Raw genomic sequence first — 24,820 nt, 5'->3', positions numbered from 1 at the left:
AGAGAGAGAGGAGAGAGAGAGGAGAGAGAGAGGAGAGAGAGAGGAGAGAGAGAGAGAGAGAGAGAGAGAGAGAGAGAGAGAGAGAGAGAGAGAGAGAGAGAGAGAGAGAGAGAGAGAAGAGAGAGAGAGAGAGAGAGAGAGAGAGAGAGAGAGAGAGAGAGAGAGAGAGAGAGAGAGAGAGAGAGAGAGAGAGAGAGAGAGGGGCAGGATGTGTCAGCATTAATGGTTTAGGGAAAGTTGTATTCAACAGGTGAGGACTGACAACAACAAATCACTTTCTTTTTTTTCAAGTTAACACGAGTCAAGCATGTGTGGCTATTGCAATGCCACCTGTCTTTATCTGTTTTAGTAGATATAAGATGTGGGAAAGCAGGAATGGTGAAAGCAAAATACCTAGTTGGCTTCCACTTTACTGCTTTCACCTGTTTTCAGAGGCCAGTGCAAACAAGGACAGGAAGCCACTTTAGGCAATTGAGATTTCCCTACTGTGTGCTCATCAATATACATCTTCAGCAGCCTGGGAAACAGCCTCAGCCTGAAACTAAGTAAGTAAGTAAAGAACGAACTAGTCCCTGCTCACTGTGAAAGACACCCAGAGGGCTCAGACAGGAGGATGCTGTCTCTCTTTCTGTCCTGACCACTGTTTTAACAACACGGCAACATAGCCATGAGAACTATGCAGAAAAACCGCACATTTGCCTTTTCACTGTCGTCCTCTCAGACAATGAGTTAGGCCATAAACCACAGCAACTCCAGGACATGGGGGGCAGGGGGTGGGACTGCAAACGGTTCCCAGAGTGGAGAGGGGGAGAGAGAGAGAACGAGGCAGAGAGGAGGAGGCGCAGGAGGGAGAAAGAGAGAGAGAGAGCGAGAAAGAGGAAGAAAGGGAGAGTGAGTGGGGGCTGTCAGGTCAGTGGGGATGGATTCACACATTTACTATTACAATGAGATGGCTTGGAGAGTCCCCAGAGGCTAAGCAAAGTACACTCCCATCCAAGGGCCAAACAGCGTGCACACACACACACAAACACACCCTCACCCACACACTCACACAGGTGGCCAGAGAGGTTAGTGGGGTCAGTGAGGTGATCAGGGAGGTTACCAACTGTTCAACAGATCAGTCATGTCAGAATCAGCTGAAAGAGATAACCCACCACCTTCAGTTTGGAACCTCACTGATTCAACATGCTCCTATTTGTCATCCAGAGGGTTTCTGTACTGCTTTCCAAAGGGCTAAAGGGTGGGGGTTGGTCATTATGGATAGACTAACTCCATTCATCAATAGTACACAATAACATTGAGCTGGACACTGACAATAATGGTAATCCAGTCTCATTTTTTGACGTAAAAAGTTGTCCACCATGGCGCCAATCAACAGCTCTTAGCAAGAAATATGCTCCACTCCACTCCTTTGTTTCAGTGCTCTAAGGACAAGGCAGTGTCTATACCCATTCTTTAAACTCAGAGTTAACATCATGGATACTTAAAAGCAGTGTGCCCCCACCTCAACTCTCTCTCTCTCTCTCTCTCTCTCTGAGACAAGGGACACAGAGCGAGCACTGTAAACTCTATCATGAACCACACAGACACTTTTGATATCAGTCATTCTCCTAGCGAAGCTTTCGCTAATTCCTTGTCAATTCCCCCAAGGCAAAACAATATGAAAACAATACCAAACATTCCCAAACAAGCTAAGTCCTTCCTATTGGAGGTTGTTGCATTTTTGTTTTATAGTTGCAACTAGGATAGCATTTATTTAAATATATAATACCTGTTGATTACAGCTACTGTGTGTCACTGATTAAATTACATTACAGTGTTACGCCTCAGCAACATTTTAATATAGTTAAATGTTCTCACTCCAAAATACCATGATAGAGTTGTCTATTACTATTAGCCCTGGGGGGCTGGCTAAATCACATCCCCAAACATTCCCAGGGGGCCGTTGGATGTGTGAGTGAGAAGACTGGGGGCCTGGGGCCAAGCAGAGGCCCCATGTGGGGACAGACATGTGTTTAGACAGGGTTTCTCTCTCACAGGATTAGGGTGACCAGGGAAAGAAAACATCACATGCTAGGCTGGGCGCTAGCTACACAAACATTAAGGATCCGATGGCATGTCACTCTGCTATAATAATGCTAGGCTGAGCAACCTTTCCAGACACTGGGATAAACCATGGAATCACCCCTCTTTGGTTACAATGAGAGATAGAAAAGGCCATCTACCAAAGTCCCATCATTGCCATGTGCTATGTTAGGACTATTCTAAATCACTCATCTAAACATGGTCCCGTTTATTTTGCTGTGGAGAGAAGAATTAATCCTCAGTTCATCCTTATTCTCTATAGTTTTTATTCTGCTTTCATTTTTCATATAATTCACATAATTTGCTATCTTTTTAAAATTATGACAGAGATGTAATAAGAATGCAGAAGCATTCCGCCAGGCAGCAATGCAATGCAATTCTGAAATAGTGGGAGTCTATAAGGAAACCTGTGTCACGATCGTAGTCAAGGAAATGACCGGAACAAGGTGCAGCGTGGTAAGCATACATTCTTTTATTTTAAATGATGCCAATAAAAACAATAAACAACAAAACGAACGTGAAGCTCTGTAAGGCTATACATGCCACTAACAAAGACAACAACCCACAAATGAGAAAAGGAAAAAAGGCTGCCTAAGTATGATTCCCAATCAGAGACAACGATAGACAGCTGTCCCTGATTGAGAATCATACCCGGCCAAAAACAAAGAACAAGAAAGCATAGACTTTCCCACCCGAGTCATAGCCTGACCAAACAAACATAGAGAATAAAAGGATCTCTACGGTCAGGGCGTGACAACCCGGGTCTCCCATAAAGGGGGACAGAGCAGACACAGTGGGTGCCTGGTTCTGGGGTTGTGAGGCTGGGCATGCGTTGCTCTCTGGGCCATCGTTCCCAAAAGGCTGCAGTCAAGGAGCAGGTGCGCATGTTAATGAGGAGACGGCAGCTGCTGCCTAACCACCGCTCACTCACCCCTCCCTCCCTCCACCCCCGTTTCTGCGCCCTCGGTGCCCATCTTCTTCCCTCCGTACCTCCATCCCCCGTCCCCAGGAGAATAGCTAGAGCCTGGGCTGCGGGTGTCTGAATGCCCCCCTACTCCCCAGCCCTGGAGGGGGATAGGATGAGAGGCCCCATTGTTTCTCCTCCCCATTCAGACCTGACCACAGGCAGGCCAGGAGCCTCCAAGTTGAGAGTGTGCATTGAGCTGTTAAACCTTCTCCTTTCTGTTCCTTCTTCCCTCCGTCCTGCTCTCCTTTCTATCTGGCTCATTCCTGCTCTCTCTCACACTCACTTTTTCTGATCCTTCATTCGGCCTTCTTTTAATTTCCTCTCACTCACACCTCCTTCATGAATCTTCTTCTCTCTCTCTCTCTCTTTTCATGGCATCCGTAGGGTTGTCTGGTTTTGTAAGCCAGCATATTAGGATTTATGAGTCTCTCTCAGCTGGGTCTTTGCTCCAAACTCCTCAAAGTCTGAGTCTGTTACTTTTCAATGGTCAACCATGTTGGGGGGGGGGGGAGATCCTAGAAGTGGAATCTTAAAAACAAACCCGAAACACACTTGAAAGACGCAGAGAGACAAACAAAAGCTGTCTGAAAGAAAGGAAATTGGAACTGGTTTTGGAGGGGGGACTGAGGAGGTTGCTGGTTGGAAGGAGTGTTGGTGTTTACTATAAAAAAGCTTTCCCCTCCTGAACCTCTTGACTGCAGTCCTCAATGGAGGCTTCTGGCAACCTCACTTTACAGGGCTCCACAAAACCTCACACCCGGTTTGAAACGGGGCCCAGACCTGCGCGTCCACACAAACATAGCAACGTCTCTCACACATGCACGCATACACACACACACACACACACACACACACACACACACACACACACACACACACACACACACACACAGAGGCCTAGAGAGCTGCCGTTTCTTACAACACAGCCCCCTGTCTCACACTGGGGCTTCAAAGACAAATACATAAAGCACCCTCTCCCCTGCCTCGGTCCACGTGGCCCCGCTGCTCAAACACACTGAAGCATTGGCATTTGCACAGAGTCAACCTCAACGCGCGCTATCCAAGAATGCTAAAAGTTCTCTCTTTAACTTGGCGAGAAGTCGACAAATACGCTGTCAGCACACAATACGTTTTACAGGACACACACGGCTAACCGTCTTAATGCCTCACACAGACTATAAAAGGGCAAAACAAAAGACACTCAACTAACTCTTTTATGGAGTCTTTAGTTTGCACCACTCAGAACAAACAGTGAAAGGCAGCTGCTGCTGCTACAACAGACTCCTGGCTGCGTCATCTAGAGCTCACTAATCTCGACAGCAGGTAAACTTTCTGCTCGAAAGTTAAATAAAGAAGAGCTGAAAAGAGGAGAGGAATCAGAAGCTGTTCAAATATCAGGTGTGCGGCGTGCCTGAGTGATGTTGTATAACAGGAGAACAGGAGGATCTCTAGTCAGGCTGATGCTGTTGTTGTTGTCCTTTCACTGTTGTGCCTCCCTCCCTCTGTGCCCCAGTAGCCTCCATTGTCCTGCTGGGATTTATCATCTTCCTGGCCACCAGTAGCCCGTGGCAACAGATCTCTCTCTCTGTGCGTGTGTGTGTGTGTGTGTCATTGATGCAGTGTGCATCAGGCGGCTCAGGATCAGCCCAGGCCGGCAGCAGATGTTGTCATGACACCTGACCTCGGGAGCAGACACCACTCTGGGGGTTTCCCCACTGTTGGGCCAATCTGCCATCTGTCACACTCTGAAGTCGCTATGCACAGAAAGGCACTGCGGCTTTGAAGACAGACAGGCGTACACATGCACACACAGGCGTACAAACACACACACACACAGAGGCAACAGGCTCCAGTCTCCCACTTGCCTGCTGTTGTGGCCTACCCCTGGACCTATCAGGGCTTTGTTTCAATAGATCCTATGACAGCCATGAAGCCCCTCTATGTTACCCATTCTACAGTATCGTACTGTAGTTTCTCTAGAGGGGAAAACAGACCAAGCAGGAGAACGGTAATTAGCAGAGAGTGGCTGTCCTATCGCATCTGAACCCCGAACATCAGTCGTCACTTTCTATTCATTTCCTGACAATTCTACATGTTGAATGCTTGAATCGCCAACCTGGTCGACCCCCAACAGGTGATGTACTGCGCAAGGAGGATGTTTTGGTTGGTCTGTCGGTGGTGTAAGAGAAAAGGAACACTTAACTGTTCTAATTTAATTTCATAACAACACCACATCAGATTTCAACACAGTGTACTGAGTAAGTGATAAACTGTTCCATTTTGGGCCTCGAACTAATCAAGTGATTTTTTACAAAATGTCTCTCCTTTATATGCCTCCACTTCTTTCTCTTTATGGCACTAAACTGCCTTCAGCCTGGAGTCAAACTGTGCCAGGAACACTCTATTCCCCTGCATCACTTCTCTCCACTCTCTTTTCCAGGCTGTTTGGTGTCTGTGCCTCTGCTAAAGTATCCTTTCGTCTTCACTGATCTGTTTAAAAGCACTCCCTGGGGCCTGCTTTTGTTCTGTGCCTCAGCCTCTCTCTCTAATCGTGCACATGAGAGCTGACCTTCCCAGCCCAAATCTGTTAGTGTTTATTAGAGGCCTGTTTATTTGGCCGCTCCCACAGGGACAGGGATACAACATAGAGCAGAGGCAGAAGGGGGACAGAGGAGGCAGGAGGACAACAAGGGAGGCAATAGGAGGACAGGGGAGGCAGGTGAGACGAGGAGGATGAGGAAAGGTAGGCAGGAGGATTACAGGGGAGGCAGGAGGAAAAGGCAGGAGGAAAAAAGGGGAGATTGGAGTTGGGGAGGCAGGATGAGGACAGTGGAGGAAGGAGGAAGACAAGGGAGACCGGAGGTGGACAGAGGAGGCAGGAAGAAGACATGGGAGGCAGGAGGACAGGGGAGGCAAAGGGGAGGACAGAGGAGGCAAGAGAAGGACAGTAGAGCAGCAGGATATTGGGGAGGCAGGAGGAAGAGTGGAGGCAGAATGAGGACTGTGGAGGCAATAGGAGAACAAGGGAGGCAGGAGGTGGACAGTGGAGGCAGGAGAAGAACAGGGGAAGCAGGAGGTCAGGGGAAGCAGGAGGAGGTCAGGGGAGGCAGGAGGAGGTCAGGGGAGGCAGGCCTCTGGGACTTCTGACTCATAGCTACCTTCTCCTAGTGACTGGTAGTGCTCACGAGCCAAAAGTGGTCCCTGAAAATTGCATACTACGTTATAAGTGTGCTGATATGTGCACCATGTCATTGCCCTCTCTCTCTCGCATTGCTGTGGGTGCATCATGTGTATCTTGCCAGCTGTCACCCATATGGCAAGGGGCTGAAGCTCATTGGTTGAACTCGAATCGCTAGGGGGCTGGCCCAGGTCGGGGGAAACATTTGGGAATGGCGCAGCACAGCTTCCAGAAAAACAATTGCTTTCAAACTAGGGATTTCATGGCTAATTAGGGGTAAGACAGTACTTCTGCTCATAAATTATGCATGTATGAAATACACATTGATACATCCAGTCCAAAGTGGGAGGTTTAAAAAATACTTAGTAGTCGACAAAGTTCTACAGCATGTCTTTAAGTGCTTAAATAAAGGTGGCTGAAGGTGTGTGACATGGAAGCAGACCATGAGGTAGTTACTGTACAGAGCACGCTGAGCTAAGTGCTGTGTTTGGTTGAGTACTACCTATGAGAAAATGAAGTAATTCTAATGTATTTTGTGAAGTTTAGGTGATTTAAGAAAAAACAGATGCCCTCGTTAGTTTAAACATGATTTCAGAATGTTTGTTGCTGTTTTTAAAACTTTAAAGGTCCTCATCACTCCATCCAGAAGAAAGCCATTAGTTTATGTTTTATGTTCTCTTTGTGGAAAGTATCCTGTGTGAGTATGTGTGTGAAAGATCATAGAACACCTGCCACTGTAAGGCACAAGTCTTCTGTTTAGAGTTGAATGGCAAAACCACAAGTAATCATGGATATTATGGAGCGTGCTGCCTTGTGGGTAATGTAAGTCCCTTTCAGTTGTTCTGTTATGATCCAGACAGGTGGTCGGGTTCAAATACACCAATTGAGGAAATGTTCCTCTAAAATGTTCTATCCTGCCCCGCTACACATGCTCAACTGAGTGGCTGTCACTCATATTAGCCGGTGATCAAAGTTTATGTGATTTTTCTTGGCATGTGTCACCCCTCCGGTACAAATATCTCTAATCCCCAACATCAAGTCACTACAATCAGTCAGAACAGAATAGCATAGAACAGTTAGAGGCTCAGCTCAGCCTCTCTTTCTCTCCACTGAGGTATGTGCTAAAGGAAAGCTGACTCCGCCCCCGGCGGCCCATGAAAGCACAGGGTAAAACCATTAGAATTAAATCACTTTTTAACAGCACCCTTTTTGATTTGAACGAAACCTTCCATACATACAGTATTTGCCCAGTGTAGAAGTGGTCAGAAAGTCACTTTTTGGACCTGAATGCCAAAACATTCAAGAGATAAAAGGTGCTCAAAGTTGTCCCATTTTGCATACCCCACCATACCATGAGATATCCATGTCTTCATCACTGGAAAAGATCAACAGTTGAGATTGATACTTTAAAGTGTACAAACAGGGTTTTCAAACTATTTTATCATTTCAGGTGGGAAAAAATGACTTTTTTTTCAAGAAATAAACAAATCTTTTCCAGTGATGGTACGGTGGGTTATGCACAATGGGTCAACTTTCAGCACCTTTATCTCCTGAATGTTTTGGCATTCAGGTCCAAAAAGTCCCTTACTGACCACTTCTATGGAACGTGTTGTTTAAATCAAAAGGGATGCTGTCAAAAAGTGATTCAAAATGGATTTACCCCACAGGACCCTGTGTGATGATATGATCACATGCAATACAGCACCTTTTCTTTCCCCAGTCCATTCCTATTTTCTGAATGAAAGGATGGGTGGTGGTGGGGGGGGGGGGACTAAGAGTCAGGGACTCATCTGCCCCGTAGCAAACAGAGGATGTATTGAAGCATTCCTGGCCGGAGACAAGGGACGCTTTCATTCATGATGTACTGTGGTCAGTCACCACCACACCACACATGCCAGGGAATTAATTGGCCTGCTTCTTATTTAACTTCAGTCAGAGAGAGTTTTAACACACATGTAGCTAGGCAATCTAGTTAGCTATTCTGAAGGGAATTCAATAAAGCCTGGACAGAAACTTGAGATTGATTATCTGAGGTTATATCAGTTCCAGGTCTTTGAATACAGTGCCTGCAGAATAGAATCTGTCATAGAAGCCTCTGCCTCAGGCGCTAACTGGGCTATTTCTGTCTGTCTGAAGGGTTACTGGCTGTTACTGAAGAATACTTATTTCACCAGCCAGGCTCATAGGCAGCGCTCCAATTACTGAAGCCTCAATTTAGCTGACATGCTCACAAGCTGGAGACGCTGCTGTGACATATTGGAGTGGCCGGAGGGAGACAGGCTGTTACTGCAGATAACTTATCTCATCAGGCAAAGTAGTGCACTACATAGAAAATACGGTTCATGGGTCCTGGTCAAAAGTAGTGCAATACATAGGAAATAGGGTCCATGGGTCCTGGTCAAAAGGAGTGCACTGCATAGGGATTAGGGTCCCATTTTGGACACAACTATAGTGATTAGGTCTATCTACAGTACAGGACAGATTGGTGAGTGACAGGCAGCCAGCCATATTGCCCAATATGCCCCAGCCCAGTTTCATCCATACCACATCACCTCCAAATCTTACCTCTCCAGTGAGGGACTAAGCCCTCGTTTGAAGTACAAGAGGTCACGTGAATCACTGCATCAATGGCATGTCAAAAAAACTAAGTTGTTTTGAGCAGTCTCTTCTGTTTGCCTGCCGACTGACTGAGGTATGTGAACTCTGGGCATGGCAGCCCTCTCCGGACCATCGATCGCTCATCTCTCTGTCTGAGGCTCGGAGGCTAAGCCCCTTGATTCTAGCCATCCCAGACAGGGTTTCATATTTTCCAGGTATTTTACAAATGTTCCATCCCGAGAATAAGTCACTTTTCTCCCGGGTAACACAGAATTTCTCGCCCAAACCAGAAGTGTCATTCTAACTCATAAATATTTCTGGATTTGATTAGACCTTTGATCGACATGAAAATTCAGACCTGATGAGCCATACATTAAAGACATTTTATGAGACAAACCTAAAAAAAGCCCAAATGATTGTGTTGTTATCCAATACATAGCCTCTGATATATAAACTAGCGCACATTATGCATAACAGAAAAACTTAAAAGCCCAAAGATGCAGCTATGCTCTTCTGGGTAAATAAATCAAACATGCTCCAGTAAGCTAATATTTTTGAGTGTGGACTGTATTACCGTACTGTATTATACTGTAGCATATGGGATGGAATTACGTACCTCATTCAAACCATGCAGCTGGGAGAGAACATGTGATCCTAATGCAGGACACGCAGCCTACAAAGTTACAATTATTTGTTATATACAATTGAAGTCGGAAATGTCCATTGCTCGTGTTTCTTGGCCCAAGCAAGTCTCTTCTTCTCATTGGTGTCCTTTAGTAGTGGTTTCTTTGCAGCAATTCAACTATGAATAAAAGAATAAGAGCACCTCCTCCCAGCCGCCCACTGCACTGAGGATAGGAAACACTGTCACCACCGATAAATCCACAATAATTGAGAATTTCAATAAGCATTTTTATACGGCTGGCCATGCTTTCCACCTGGCCACCCCTACCCTAGTCAGCAGCCCTGCACCCCCCAAAGCAACTTGCCCAAGCCTCCCCTTTCTCCTTCAAATCCAGATAGCTGATGTTCAGAAAGAGCTGCAAAACCTGGATCCCTACAAATCAGCAGAGCTAGACAATCTGGACCCTATCTTCCTAAAATTATCAGCCGAAATTGTTGCAGCCCCTATTACTAGCCTGTTCAACCTCTCTTCCGTATCGTCTGAGATCCCCAAAGATTGGAAAGCTGCCGCCGTCATCCCCCTTTTCAAAGGGGGAGACACTCTAGACCCAAACTGCTACAAACCTATATCTATCCTACCCTGCCTTTCTAAGGTCTTCGAAAGTCAAGTTAACAAACAGATCACCGACCATTTTGTATCCCACCGTACCTTCTCCGCTATGCAATCTGGTTTCAGAGCTGGTCATGGGTGCAGCTCAGCCACGCTCAAGGTCCTAAACAATATCATAACCTCCATCGATAAGAGAAAATACAGTGCAGCTCTATTCATAAACCTAGCCAAGGCTTACGACTCTGTCAATCACCACATTCTTATCAGCAGACTCAACAGCCTTGGTTTCTCAAATGACTGCCTCGCCTGGTTCCCCACCTACTTCTCAGATGGAGTTCAGTGTGTCAAATCGGAGGACCTGTTGTCCGGACCTCTGGCAGTCTCTATGGGGGTATACATCAATGATGTCGCTCTTGCTGCTGGTGGTTCTCTGATCCACCTCTATGCAGACGACACCATTCTGTATACTTCTGGCCTTTCTTTGGACACTGTGTTAACTAACCTCCAGACGAGCTTCAATGTCATACAACTCTCCTTCCATGGCCTCCAACTGCTCTTGAATGCAAGTAAAACTAAATGCATGCTCTTCAACCAATCGTTATCAGCACCTGCCCGCCCATCCAGCATCACTACTCTGGACGGTTCTGACTTAGAATATGTGGACATCTACAAATACCTATGTGTCTGGTTAGACTCTAAACTCTCCTTCCAGTCTCATATTAAGCATCTCCGACTACCCTACCGATACTTGACTTCGGCGATGTTATTTACAAAATAGCCTCCAACACTCTACTCAGCAAATTGGATGCAGTCTATCATAGTGCCATCCGTTTTGTCTCCAAAGCCCCATATACTACCCACCACTGCGACCTGTATGCCCTCGTTGGCTGGCCCTCGCTACATATTCGTCACCAAACCCACTAGCTCCAGGTCATCTATAAGTCTCTGCTAGGTCAAGCCCCACCTTATCTCAGCTCACTGGTCACCATAACAGCACGCGCTCCAGCAGGTATATTTCACTGGTCATCCCCAAAGCGAATTCCTCCTTTGGCCCGCCTCTCCTTCCAGTTCTCTGCTGACAATGACTGGAACAAATTGCAAAAATCACTGAAGCTGGAGACTTATATCTCCCTCACTAACTTTAAGCACCAGCTGTCAGAGCAGCTCACAGATCACTGCATCTGTACATAGCCCATCCAACTACCTCATCCCCATACTGTATTTATTTAGTTTTGCTCCTTTGCACCCCAGTATCTCTACTAGCACATTCATCTTCTGCACATCTACCACTCCACTGCTAAATTGTAATTATTTTGCCACCATGGGCCTATTTATTGCCTTACCTCCCTTATCTTACCTCATTTGCACACACTGTATATTAACTTTTTTTCTATTGTGTTATTGACTGTATGTTTGTTTATTCCATGTGTAACTCTGTGTTGTTGTTTGTGTCGCACTGCTTTGCTTTATCTTGGCCAGGTCGCAGTTGTAAATGATAACTTGTTCTCAACTAGCCTACCTGGTTAAATACAGGTGAAATAAATAAATTAAAAATTAAATGAAGGCCTGATTCACAAAGTCTCCTCTGAACAGTTGATGTTGAAATGTGTCTGTTACTTGAACTCAGTGAAACATTTATTTGTGTCATGCCCTGACCTTAGAAAGCCTTTTTATTTCTCTATTTGGTTAGGTCGGGATGTCATTTGGGTGGGCATTCTAGTTTTTCTATTTCTTTGTTGGCCGGGTATGGTTCCCAATCAGAAGCAACTGTCTATCGTTGTCTCTGATTGGGGATCATACTTAGGCAGCCTTTTTCCACCTTTAGTTTGTGGGATCTTGTTTGTGTGTAGTTGCTTCCTGCACTGCATGTAGCTTTACGTTCGTTTTTGTATTTTGTTTTTTCGGTGTCATTTAAATAAAAGTAAAATGTACGCCTACCACGCTGCACCTTGGTCCAATCCATCTCTAAACAATCGTGACAATTTGGGCTGTAATTTCTGAGGCTGGTAACTCTAATTAATTTATCCTCTGCAGCAAAGGTAACTCTGGGTATTCCTTTCCTGTGGCGGTCATCATGAGAGCCAGTTTCATCATAGTGCTTGATGATTTTTGCGACTGCACTTGAAGAAATGTTCTAAGTTCTTGAAATGTTCCTCATCGACTGACCTTCATGTCTAAAAGTAATGATGGACGGTCATTTCTCTTTGCTTTTTTGTGCTGTTCTTGCCATAATATGGACTTGGTCTTTTATCAAATAGGCTATCTTCTGTATACCACCCCTACCTTGTCACAACACAACGGATATGCTCAAATGCATTAAGAAGGAAAGAAATTCCACAAATGAACTTTTAACAAGGCACACCTGTCAATTGAAATGCATTCCAGGTGACTACCTCACGAAGCTGGTTCAGAGAATGCCAAGAGTGTGCAAAGCTGTCATCAAGGCAATGGGTGGCTACTTTGAAGACTCTCACATTTGTTTATCACTTTTTTAGTTACCACATGATTTCATGTGTTATTTCATAGTTTTGATGTCTTCACTATTATTCTACAATGTAGAGAATAGTAAATATAAATTAAAAAACCCTTGAATCAGTAGGTGTGTCCAAACTTTTGACCTTTACTGTATACAGTATATATCTTGAACATGATTATCTATTTTGGATGCAATTTGAATGGAATTGATGGAGAGAGAGAAAGACCCGCGAAAGATTGCTCACATGCACACTGATTTAAAGCAACGATTCGAGTGATTGGCTGTTTTAAAACTCTGCAGCTGCAATAAATAAAAATAAAAACATCTTTACAATTAAAAATTGAGGTGACCCCCCCAAAAGCCAGATGGAGATGTGTAAATTAGATGAGCATTCAGTTCATATATTACTGTAGCATAGGCTATGCTGCAGCAATGTAGGCCTACCTGTCACGAGAAAAAAAGCTACCATGATGAGATGATACATGCATTGTAAACTGCGCTCCGTATTGAGATGCACCGTCTGTCTCCACCCTGAGCGTTGATGATTGATCATACAGAGAGCAGAAAGAAGGCTGTAGAGAATCAGATTTAGACATCGCATATAATTTAGCAGTTTAATTTCAGGTCATACTGTTCATAGAAATAACTTCTTCGAATTGACTGGTTTCTCACAGTTAAATCCCACAGCCTCGCCAGGATCGTGGATCATATCTCTCTCTCTCCTAGCTCTGCTTGGCCCTACACTGCACTGCTTTCTGTTACTGTCATGTCATCCTGCTAGATGAAAGGCCTCCTTCAAGGCCTCAGAGATAAACTACCCTGGCCTGCCCTGATCCCGGTGGCTCTCATTCGCCAGTCCAGATATTGGGTTGGGCCGCGGTACTCATGGAATGTAAAGTAGGCATCCCTGCAGTACTATATAAAACTGAAGGATTGGATGGGACTTGACCTGAGAATCCCACTTGCCTTGACTTCAGAGTGACATGCTTTTATTTGAGGTGAAGGAACGTTGTAATCCTGTTAGGAATGGAAACATGGCAGTGGAAAGACACTTTCTGTCTGCTCAGGGGGGAGTTTCATGGAGACCATCATAGAATGTTGCTCATATCATTGAGTGGGTTAGACAGGCTGTAACACAGACAGGCACCACCACACCTCACCACACCCAACTCTCTCTCTGTGAGCATCTCATTAAACATCCAACATAAGGCCTTTGGTATACAGTAAAGCAGGGCGATATGGGGGAAAAATCCATATTACGATAAATTGCTTGAATTGATGCGATAACGATAAATAGAACAATATGTTTATAACATAAATGTGCCCCACAGTCTTTTACAATTATCCCTTAAGCTACTACTACTAGTTTGATGGTTGTAGCTACCAACTGTCCCATTAACAATCACCCATATTAGAAATGTATTTCATTTCAAACTTCACGTTTCTCTAGCATAGGATACTTATTGTAATGAACAATATCAGCCAAATGCCTGTGATAAGTGTATGGTCGGTATCGTCCCAGCTCTAGCCTAGAGTACCTCGTGGGTTGATGGGTCATTCATTACACCTAACTCATAACATGAAAAGGCATCATGTCAATTATCTGCAGAACCCATCTGGATGTGGTTAGTCCATCCAGGCATTCACTTATACTGTATTATTTTCCCACAACGCTCACAACATTTGTCAACAATTCAGTAGGACCTGCCACATAATTCTTCCATTTTGAAAAGACACTGGTGAGAAATGCATGTTGAAGATTAAATTGTTATGGAAAGAAACGAGCGCTGTTGACATTAGGCCACAGTATTAGTATTAGATCAATCTGATAGGGTGCACTTAGCTTACTCCGCCAAATGTTCCCGTTTCAGGCACTTTTTCACATCACTGCACTGTTTAAAGTTTGTCAAAACCCTGTTTAAAGGCCCAGTGCAGTCAAAAATAAGTTTCCTGTGTTTTATATCATATTGTACAACAGCTGAAATGAACATTGTAAAAGTGTGAAAACATTGGATCAGTGTTATTTCCTGATAGTTGCTGGTTGAAAATACAATCTACACAGGACCTTCTAATCAGCAGGTTTGCATGGGCAGAAGTTTCGGCTTTCCATGGTGACATCACCATGCGGTAAATTGGTTAATAGACCAATAAGAAAGAGAGTTTAAAGCCTTTCTGCCAATAACAGCTAGTTTTCAGTTTTCTCCCTCCCCACTCAGACCACTCCCAGACAGTCCTAGCAAAATTGGTTGAGAAAAAAACGTTTGGCTAAAAGCTATTTGTGCCCATTTTAATGGAAGTCTTTTACAGCAAGCCACTTAATTGTTTCCCAGAAATTATTTGATATTGATATAAAAATGGCTGCATTGGGCCTTTAAAATTTGTCAAAACATACTGTATATCCATAAACAAACAGCATTTCCAGCAATGAACACTAGAGAAGACACAACCTCTGACCTCTGCCTGCACATTTCAGACACATTGTGGGATTGTCAACTCTTGTTACTACGTAATAATAATTTTAAAAAAATAAGCATAGTACACAAATTTAGGCATAGTAAAAAACTCCATCCCTCTCAAAAAAACATGGTGCTCCATCACAATCTCCATGTTTAACTAAAAGAGTCTGAGGACAGTGAGAGGCACAATGATGGCTATGTGGCCCAACAAGAGCGTTCTGCCAGACAGAATTAAGATGTGGCCAAGAGCCAAAATGGCTGCCTGGGCATGCAGGAGCCAAGCGCCGATCCGGCCGGCCTGATTGAGCTGCCGCACCAGCCCAGCTTCACCACACTCCACTGCAGCTCAGTAAGACGACACTGGCACTCCAATGCCACGCTGGAAACAGAGCCAATGTTCAGGTAGCCTTAATGGAACAGGGGGTACGAGGGTTCAGCGGACAATAGAAGTTCGATGTGTCGGTGATGTAGAAGAGCTACTCAACACTTTGTATAGAACTGCTCATTTCACTTTCAAAAACTGTGAATAACAACAACAACATTAGAACAACCTGAGATATGTATTACAACTTGTTTACTAACTTCCAGTTTCCTTACGTATCGGCTCCCAATTATGAAACCATCCAGTCTAATTATACTCTACTGCCATCTGTCCTTTGAAATCTCTCAGAGAGAGAGAGAAAAAGCCCATTCAACATCAACAGGGGGACAAAACCCTTGAGCAGGGGGAGGACAGAGGGAGTAGGGGGTAGGACGGGGGGAGAGGCAGTAGGTCAATGGGGAGTAGGGAGTAGGACAGAGGCCGCAGCCAGCACTCTGGGAAGCCTCACCCAGATTAGTCACAGAGAATTAATCTGACTGGAGAACAATGGCCACCGAGCTTCTGGCAATGCCCAGCTGTCGCTCCGTGAAAGAAAAGAGAAAGCAGATTTTGGGCCCAGAGTGGGTGTCTGGAACATAGACCTCTACTGGAGAGGGAGCCTGCATGCAGTAACAGTGGGCAAAACTGGGCAGGCCACGAGACACACAGACACAGCAACCCCCAGTGCAGTCCTCATCAATAAGCCTGGGTTGTGTTTGCCTTCCAACAATAGGCATGTGCTGCTCTCTGCGAGAACTGAAAATGCAGTGAGCGGCCTATGGCGGGCCTCAGCTCAACACGATTTAACAACTTATCACAAAAAGTTATGTCATTCACTAAATGATCTCTGGAATGTATAATATGTGTTTATACAGGCTGCAGGTGTTTCCCTCTAGTCAAATAATGGGATTTGAAACTTACTTGCAATCTCCATTTCCATCAGCTGTGGCCTCACACCTCCCCAGTTTCAAACACAACTCGGTGGACATAGAGCATCTTAAACCTGCAAACAGAATGTGTCAACACAAGAACAACAGCACAATCCAAGTATAAATACTCATGTCTTCTTTCTATTTTCACATTTGAGGAGAAGATTTTCACATACAGTCATCACATTAACAAAATAACACCAAAGTGCTTTGTTAACTAAGCCATGAGTAATAAATGACAGAACTATCCCTCATGACGGTGATTGTTATGGCCCAGGTGTGACTACAGCCATCTTGAAGTGCAGTTTGTGTTGAATGGGAATTGACACAACACTGGTAGGTGCATTCTTCTTCCCTTTTCAGCTGTCCCATCGAATGTACTATATTTGGGGAGTAACATAGCGCTGCGAAAACGGTTCTGTGTAACTCGACTCAAAACTGCCCCAATGGCCGAGGCTTGAGTTTTCATATTCCTGTGAAAAGTTATAGACTGAACAGTGAACTTTCTGGCAAACGCGTCACGCACAGCGAACAGTCTGTTGCAGCGTCTGTCTGGCACCAGGTTGGTCTGGCGCGAGCTGCGTCTGCGAGCCGAGAGTGCAACAGCTGTCTAGCGAGAGGCGCACGCACAATTAATACATCCACATGAAACGTATGGAGGAAATGGAAACAATATCCATGTGCAAATAAAACCTACATAGAAAGTATACGTTGGAATGAGAATAAGTTATAACAGAGCAGTTATACATAAATCGTAATTGGATATCAGTGCGTTGTGGGGGCTCAAATCACTGCAAATTAAGAAACTTTCTCACAATTGTGGGAGTCATGCATGAGACTACAACCAATATCAATATGTCTGATGTTGACAATGTGATGCCTGGCTATCTGTGAATACAAAGTAAACTTAAGATAGAAACTAAACGGAAGCTGAAGAAAAAAGAAGCACAACTAAAGAGGCAGTTTTGCCAAGTATTTCCCTTATGTCAAGCCATCCTCAAAGAGAGAAGCAACAAGTGCAACATTCTGAGATAGTTTTAAAAAATCAGGTTTGCGACTTCTTCCTATTTGTTCCTGTCAGCATTTACTTTGCAATAATACGAGCATATGTAAGTGAATTCGTGGAAAACATCTCCGTAATAGGCTAAATGTATATATATATATTTTTATATATATATATATATATATATACATATATGTTTATGAATATTTACCCACTGTGTACCAAACATGGTTTAATATTATTATTGCGCTTACCTCGTGTTAGAACAATCAGCGACAGCAGGAAAGTTAGTTTCACAAAGAAAGGATGCATTCCTTTTTTTCTGATTTAAAATTGATAAATAATTCCACCTGGAGTTATCATAGATCCTATTTTATTTTCCCCTTCGACAATTAAAAAAACGTCGAATTCATAATTTCATAGATCCAAAAAAGTAACCGTTTGCGGCGCGTCTCTGTGAACTCCGTAGTGTACATGCAATGTTGTCACTCCAGTTTACAAGTTGTAAATGATTTGAGGGACTCAATTCCTCCATTCCCAATTCCACATCTAGGGGCGTTATCCTTCCGCGCCACAAAAGCCTTGTTCACATTGGCAGTTTGAAGTGACTCAATATTTGTTTTGTTTTTTAGAATCTGCTGTTTTTCCTACAATCTGAACAACGAAAAAGCACATGGAATCAGATATGTAACAGACACATATATTATTTGAAATCATATAAAATACTGTATCTGTGCTTGATTAAGCGTGCTTATTGCAATGGAACCAATAGAAAAGTTCAAAAAGTGCGCACCTTCGGAGGTGGTTTGAAATCAGATACACATTTGATTCCTGGCCATTGGACTTTTGCCTGAATGGTCAAATCTAATTGATTTGCTCTCAAGTGGTTTTTAGACTGTTATTTGGCATATTTTGCTGCTAGCTAGCTACTCTGTTGACAGTTTGTTGAGCTGTAGTGGTGAAGGCCTGTGTTCCTTAGTTGGTAGAGTGTGGCACAATGCCAGGGTTGTGGGTTTGATTCCAATGGGGGACCAGTTTGAACAAATACTCAAATGTATGCACTCACTACTGTTGATTGTTTGCAAACTAATTAGTGAATGTACTAAATAGCTAGCCAAAAAGGATGGGTTTTGAAAGTTGGATAATCTTATCCTTTGAGGCTTTAAAGTGTTTTCACAGGATGACTTTGAGCATTCGAAGCAACTGGGATGTCCATGGCAGGCATTGTTGTCACCTTAGCTTGCTGCATAGCTTCTGAGTGGTCAAGTTCTCTTTGTGTGCCATGGGTGAGCGGAGTTTGCTCATTTTAGACCATTCCATTGATCCTTAAGTGAAATCTACACCCACCCGGGGCACCGGGCCATGCAAAATGAACTCCTCAAGGGATTATAGCCTGTCAGCAAATGACCGCACACTCATCACACTCATCCAATTTGGTCATTTGTAACTTGCTGTTTGGACAGTCAGTATTCCAAAACGGGTTTGAAAAACAACTGATTTGAGCATTAAGGTCTGCAGTGTGAACAAGTCATAGGCCTACTTCAACCATGACTAACTATTCATTGTATCCAGAAAACTTTCTGAGGAGCAGTGGGAAAATACACGCACCCTATGTAAAGCCATCCAAATAACATATTTACTAACATTTTCTCCCTGCCGTTTCTTGTTCAATTGTAGGCTATTGCAATCACTGACAAAACAACACATACATGAAAGCCACAGTATCTAGAATTCCCAGTAAGCCTAGGCTACTTTCTATTCATGGAAACCTAAATATAACAGAATGAATCCTCAATTAAACCAGGTGAATTAAACCAATTAACCCCAAGTTTGGAAGAATATGTATTTTGTTTTATGTACTGTATGTCTTATGTCATAACCAAATGATGTAAGGGATAATCAAGGAGGGGCTATGCGTTCACAGGAAAATAATGTACGACGTGGAAGGTTGGAACTATCCTTCCACAGAGTTGCATTATTTTCCAAAGAAGGCATAGAGCCCTGAGTTGATTATCCTGTTTATACCATGGCTATAAATTAACATATTTGCTGCTAGAAATGTATTTATTTGTCAGTAGAAATGTGAAAACATCCACTGAAATAGCTAGCATGTTTACTAGCTAGCTGGATAGCTACAGTAGTTGCCTAACTGGTGCCTTACTGCTATTATAAATTGGTTACCAGGGCCTCCCGAGTGGGGCAGCGGTCTAAGACACTGCATCGCAATGCTAGAGTCATCACTACAGACCTGGGCTGTATCACAACCGGCTGTGATCTGGAGGCACACAATTGGCACAGTGTCGTCCGGGTTAGAGTAGGGTTTGGCCAGGGGGGCTTTACTTGGCTCATCATGCTCTTGTGGCGGGATGGGTGCCTGCAGGCTGACCTCGGTCGTCAGTTGAAGGGCGTTTCCTCCAATGCATTGGTGCGGCTGGCTTCCGAGTTAAACTGGCGGGTGTTAAGAAGCGTGGTTTGGCAGGTTTCAGAGGACACATGACTTGACCTTTGCCTCCTGAGCCCGTTGGGGAGTTGCAGCGATGAGACAAGATCGGGAAAAAAACAATGTACCAATGTAATAGAAGAGTAAAAATATTTTTTTTGTCATACCTGTGGTATACGGTTTGATATACCACAGCTTTCAGCAAATCAGCATTCAGGCTCGAACTACCCAGTTTATAAAACCAAATAAAGAATGTATTCCTTATATTGTTTATGTTTTTGTTGGTGGCCCACTCTTTGATTGTATGCACATCTTACAAATACAAATGTAGGCCTTAAAGAGCTCTTTAAGCAGCCCAAGTGAAGATGTACTGTAAATTCACACAACACACAACATTCTGTCTTGCAAACACTTGTGGGAAAATGTTGTAATCTACTCATCCCCATATGTTATATGCATTCCAGTTCCTTTGAACAGCTTCTAATGGAGAGCATCACAACCTTCTCACAGGATGTAGGCCCATGCATGATTCAAATTTGTCATCTAGCATGATAACAGATCTAATCCTCCATAGCTGATAAGTAAATGCTGACAGTAGACCTGGAACTTAGGTAAGTACTTTCTGGTTGTGCTGAACCAGCAAAAACATAGCAGGTCAGATTCAGAAATTGGTCAATTTTCCTGATCATATTACAACTGCTAATCATCAAATAACATCTTATTGGTCACATTCACATGGTTAGCAGATGTTATTGCAAGTGTAGTGAAATGCTTGTGCTTCTAGTTCCGACAGTGCAGCAATATCTAACAAGTAATCTAACAATTCCACAACAACTACCTAATACACACAAATCTAAGTAAAGGGATGGAATAAGAATATGTACATATAAATATATGGATGAGCAATGACCGAGCAGCATAGGCAAGATGCAATAGATGGCATAAATACAGTATATACATAAGGGATGAGTAATGTAATATATGTAAACATCATTATTAAAGTGGCATTAATAAAGTTACTAGTGATTCATTTGTTAGAATGGCCAATGATTTCAAGTCTGTATGTAGGCAGCAGCCTCTCTTCTCTGTGTTAGTGATGGCTGTTTAAAAGTCTGATAGCCTTGAGATTTTTCAGTCTCTCGGTCCCAGCTTTGATGCACCTGTACTGACCTCGCCTTCTGGATGGTAGCGGGGTGAACAGGCAGTGGCTCAGGTGGTTGTTGTCCTTAATGATCAAGTATACCCTTCGTGAGAATGTTTTAGTAGTTTAGGATGACTTTTAACATTGTGTCTTAGGCTGGTACTGTCACGACTTCCGCCGAAGTCGGTCCCTCTCCTTGTTCGGGCGGCGGTCGACATCACCGCTCTTCTAGCCATCGCCGATCCACCTTTCATTTTCCATTTGTTTTGTCTTGTCATCCCAAACACCTGGTTTCAATTCCATCATTACATGTTGTGTATTTAACCCTCTGTTCCCCCCATGTCCTTGTCCGGAATTGTTTATTTGTAGTGCTTGTGCACGTTATGTTGATGTGTAATGGGTTTTGTTTACCCATTGATTTATTGTTCTGTTTACGGTGGTTTTGTTTATTAAACTGTGCTGTTGTAAATACGTTTTCTGCTCTCCTGTGCCTTACTTCTCTGCCGCCAGTACGCACCCCCTACAAAATTCAGGGCCTAAACCTATGGAGTCAGCAGGAGCAGGTACCCCGGGTATAGGGGTGGAGGAGCGCGTCCGGGAGCACGAAGCAATGCTCCACCATCTTGGCACCACCATGGACCTCGTTGTCCAGACAATGGACCGCTGGGAGAGACAGGGAGTTCTCCCTGCGCCTCCACCAGCACAACCGGGGTCTCCACTATGCGCCCCTCCTTCTCCTGGACCCAGTGGGATTCGTCTCTCCCTTCCCCAGGAATACAATGGGACGGCTGTGAACTGCCAGAGGTTCCTGTTGCAGCTGGACTTATACCTGGCAACCGTCCACCTGGCTCCTTCGGGCCGTGAGAGGGTGTCCACCCTCGTCTCGTGCCTCACCAGGAAATCCCTGGAGTGGGCCAACTGCGTGTGGAGAGAGGGAGATGCGGCGTTGGAACAGTTTGAGGAGTTCACCCAGTCTTCGACCACCCGCCTGATGGTAGAGCGGCGGGTAAACGCCTCTTCCATCTGATGCAGTGGACGCGGAGCGCCCAGGAGTTCGCCCTGGATTTTTGGACCCTGGCTGCCGGCGCGGGATGGAACGACAGGGCCCTGATCGACCATTATCGCTGCAGTCTGCGCGAGGACGTCCGTCGGGAGTTGGCCTGCAGAGACACCACCTTCACGTTCCACCAGCTGGTGGACCTGTCCATCCGGCTGGATAACCTGCTGGCTACCCGCGGACATTCAGATCGGGGTCTGTTGGTTCTATCTCCCCGCACCCCTTCTCCGATACCCATGGAGCTGGGATGGGTGGTGCGCAGGGAGACCGGAGGGGGTTCCAGCTCGTGCACCATCTGTGGCCGCAGAGGTCACACTGCCGGTCGGTGCCGGGTTGGTTCCTCTGGGTAACGAGGCAGCAGGCAGGGCGCTCATGCCTCACCCCAGGTGAGCCGGCACCATTCTCACCCAGAGCCCTCTGGTTGCACAGATGTTTGTGTATGTCACTTGTCCTGAGTTTTCCCTGCATTCCCAGCATAAGGCGCTCGTCGATTCAGGCGCGGCTGGGAATTTTATAGATAGATTGTTCGCCCATCGTTTAGGGATCCCCATTGTTCCCGTGGCTGTGCCCTTCCCCGTTCACGCCTTAAATAGTCGACCATTAGGGTCAGGGTTGATTAGGGGGGCCGCCGTTCCTCTGGGCATAGTGACGCAGGGGGGTCTCAAGGAGAGAATTAGTCTCTTCCTTATTGACTCTCCTGCGTTTCCCGTGGTGCAGGGCCTACCCTGGTTAGCGTGTCATGACCCCACTGTTTCTTGGCCACAAAGAGCTCTCACAGGGTGGTCGCAGGAGTGCTCGGGGAGGTGTTTGGGGGTTTCCGTTGGTGCTACTACGGTGGAAAGTCCAGACCAGGTCTCCACCGTGCGCATTCCCCCTGAATATGCCAATTTGGCTCTCGCCTTCTCCAAAAAGAAGGCGACTCAATTACCACCCCATCGACGGGGCGATTGTGCGATAAATCTCCTGGTAGACGCTGCACTTCCCAGGAGTCACGTGTATCCCCTCTCACAGGTGGAGAAGGAGGCTATATGTCTCCGAATCCCTGCGCCAGGGGTACATTCGGTTCTCCACTTCAACCGCCTCCTCAAGTTTATTTTTTGTGAAGAAGAAGGAGGGAGGTCTGCGCCCGTGTATTGACTATCGGGGTCTGAACCAGATCACGGTGAGGTATAGTTACCCGCTACCGCTACCACTTCTTCACCAAACTAGATCTCAGGAGCGCTTACAACCTGGTGCGTATCAGGGAGGGAGATGAGTGGAAGACAGCTTTCAGTACCACCTGGGCACTATGAGTACTTCGTCATGCCGACCGGGTTGATGAATGCGCCATCAGTCTTCCAAGCCTTTGTAGACAAGATTTTCAGGGCTTTTAGTCACCTGAGGGCTCTATTTACCTCGGCTCCCAAGCTGGCCAATCCGGGTCCCTCTTTGGCGTTCATAGTGGAGGTGGACGCATCCGAGGCTGGAATAGGAGCTGTGCTCTCTCAGCACTCGGGTACGCCACCAAAGCTCTGCCCCTGTGCCTTCTTCTCGAAGAAGCTCAGCCCGGTGTAGCGAAACTATGACGTGGGGGTCCGGGAGCTGTTGGCTGTCCTCAAGGCCTTGAAGGCGTGGAGACATTGGCTTGAGGGGGCTAAACACCCTTTTCTCATCTGGACTGACCACCACAATCTGGAGTACATCCGGGCAGCGACGAGACTGAACGCTCGCCAGGCAAGATGGGCCATGTTTTCCACCCGTTTTGTGTTCACCCTTTCCTATTGACCAGGCTCCCAGAACATGAAGGCAGACGCATTGTCCCGGCTGTATGACACAGAGGAGCGGCCCATGGATCCCACTCCCATATTCCCCGCCTCCTGCCTGGTGGCGCCGGTAGTATGGGAGCTGGATGCGGACATTGAGCAGGCGTTACGTGCAGAGCCTGCTCCCGTCCAGTGTCCCGCTGGGCGTCTGTACGTCCCGTCTGCTATTCGTGACCGGTTGATCGATTGGGCCCACACGTCACCCTCCTCTGGTCATCCTGGGATTGGTTGGACAGTGTGCTGTTTGAGTGGGAGGTACTGGTGGCCTACCTTTGCTATGGACGTGAGGGTTTATGTTTCCTCCTGCTCAGTGTGTGCCCAGTGTAAGGCTCCTAGGCACCTGCCCAGAGGGAAGCTACACCTCTTACCCGTTCCACAACGGCCTTGGTCGGACCTGTCGGTGGATTTTCTTACCGATCTTCCCCCCTCACAGGGTAACACCGCGATCCTAGTCGTCTTGGATTGGTTCTCTAAGTCTCCTCCCTCTGCCCGGTTTCACCCCGAGAGTAATGGGCAGGTGGAGAGAGTAAACCAAGATGTAGGCAGGTTTCTGCGGTCCTATTGCCAGGACCGGCCGGGGGAGTGGGCAGTGTTCGTGCCCTGGGCCGAGATGGCACAGAACATGCTTCGCCACTCCTCCACTAACCTCTCTCCCTTCCAGTGCGTACTGGGGTACCAACCGGTTCTGGAACCTTGGCATCAGAGTCAGGCCGAGGCTCCTGTGGTGGATAACTGGTTTAGGCGCGCTGAGGAGACATGAGAAGCTGCCCGTGTTCACCTTCAGTGGGCCGTGCTGCGCCAAAAAGAGAATGCAGACAGTCACCGCAGTGAGGCGAACCGGGTCTGGCTCTAGACCCGAAACCTGCCCCACCGTCTGCCCTGCCGGAAGCTAGGTCCGCGCTTTGTGGGGCCATTTAAAGTCCTGAGGAGAGTGAACGAGGTTTGTTATAGGTTACAGCTTCCCCCAGATTACCGTATTAACGCCTCGTTCCATGTTTCTCTCCTCAGGCCGGTGGTGGCTGGTCCGTTCCAGGAGTCTGAAGTGCGGGAGGTTCCTCTGCCCCCTCTGGGCATCGAGGGGGCCCCGGTGTAC

The 24,820-nt window shown here is 45.8% G+C and overlaps 1 protein-coding gene across 2 annotated transcripts in view; it reads right to left on the bottom strand.

Moving 5' to 3' along the window:
- The window catches only part of LOC115111437 (neurogenic locus notch homolog protein 1-like), a 50,238-nt gene extending 32,462 nt beyond the window's left edge, over positions 1 to 17,776 (bottom strand). For both annotated transcript variants that reach the window (XM_029637476.2, XM_029637477.2), the window contains exons 1-2: positions 17,542 to 17,776; positions 16,277 to 16,358 (exon numbers count right to left, since the gene is read on the bottom strand). In XM_029637476.2, the coding sequence (XP_029493336.2) occupies positions 16,277 to 16,358; positions 17,542 to 17,599 (140 nt within the window). In that variant the 5' untranslated portion in view covers positions 17,600 to 17,776. The remainder of the gene's footprint in view (positions 1 to 16,276; positions 16,359 to 17,541) is intronic.
- Between the last annotated feature and the right edge of the window lie 7,044 nt (positions 17,777 to 24,820).

This window comes from Oncorhynchus nerka, linkage group LG27, assembly GCF_034236695.1.
Source record: "Oncorhynchus nerka isolate Pitt River linkage group LG27, Oner_Uvic_2.0, whole genome shotgun sequence".
NCBI lineage: Eukaryota > Metazoa > Chordata > Actinopteri > Salmoniformes > Salmonidae > Oncorhynchus > Oncorhynchus nerka.
Note: the sequence above shows the minus strand (reverse complement) of the source record. Positions and strands in the feature narration are given on the sequence as shown.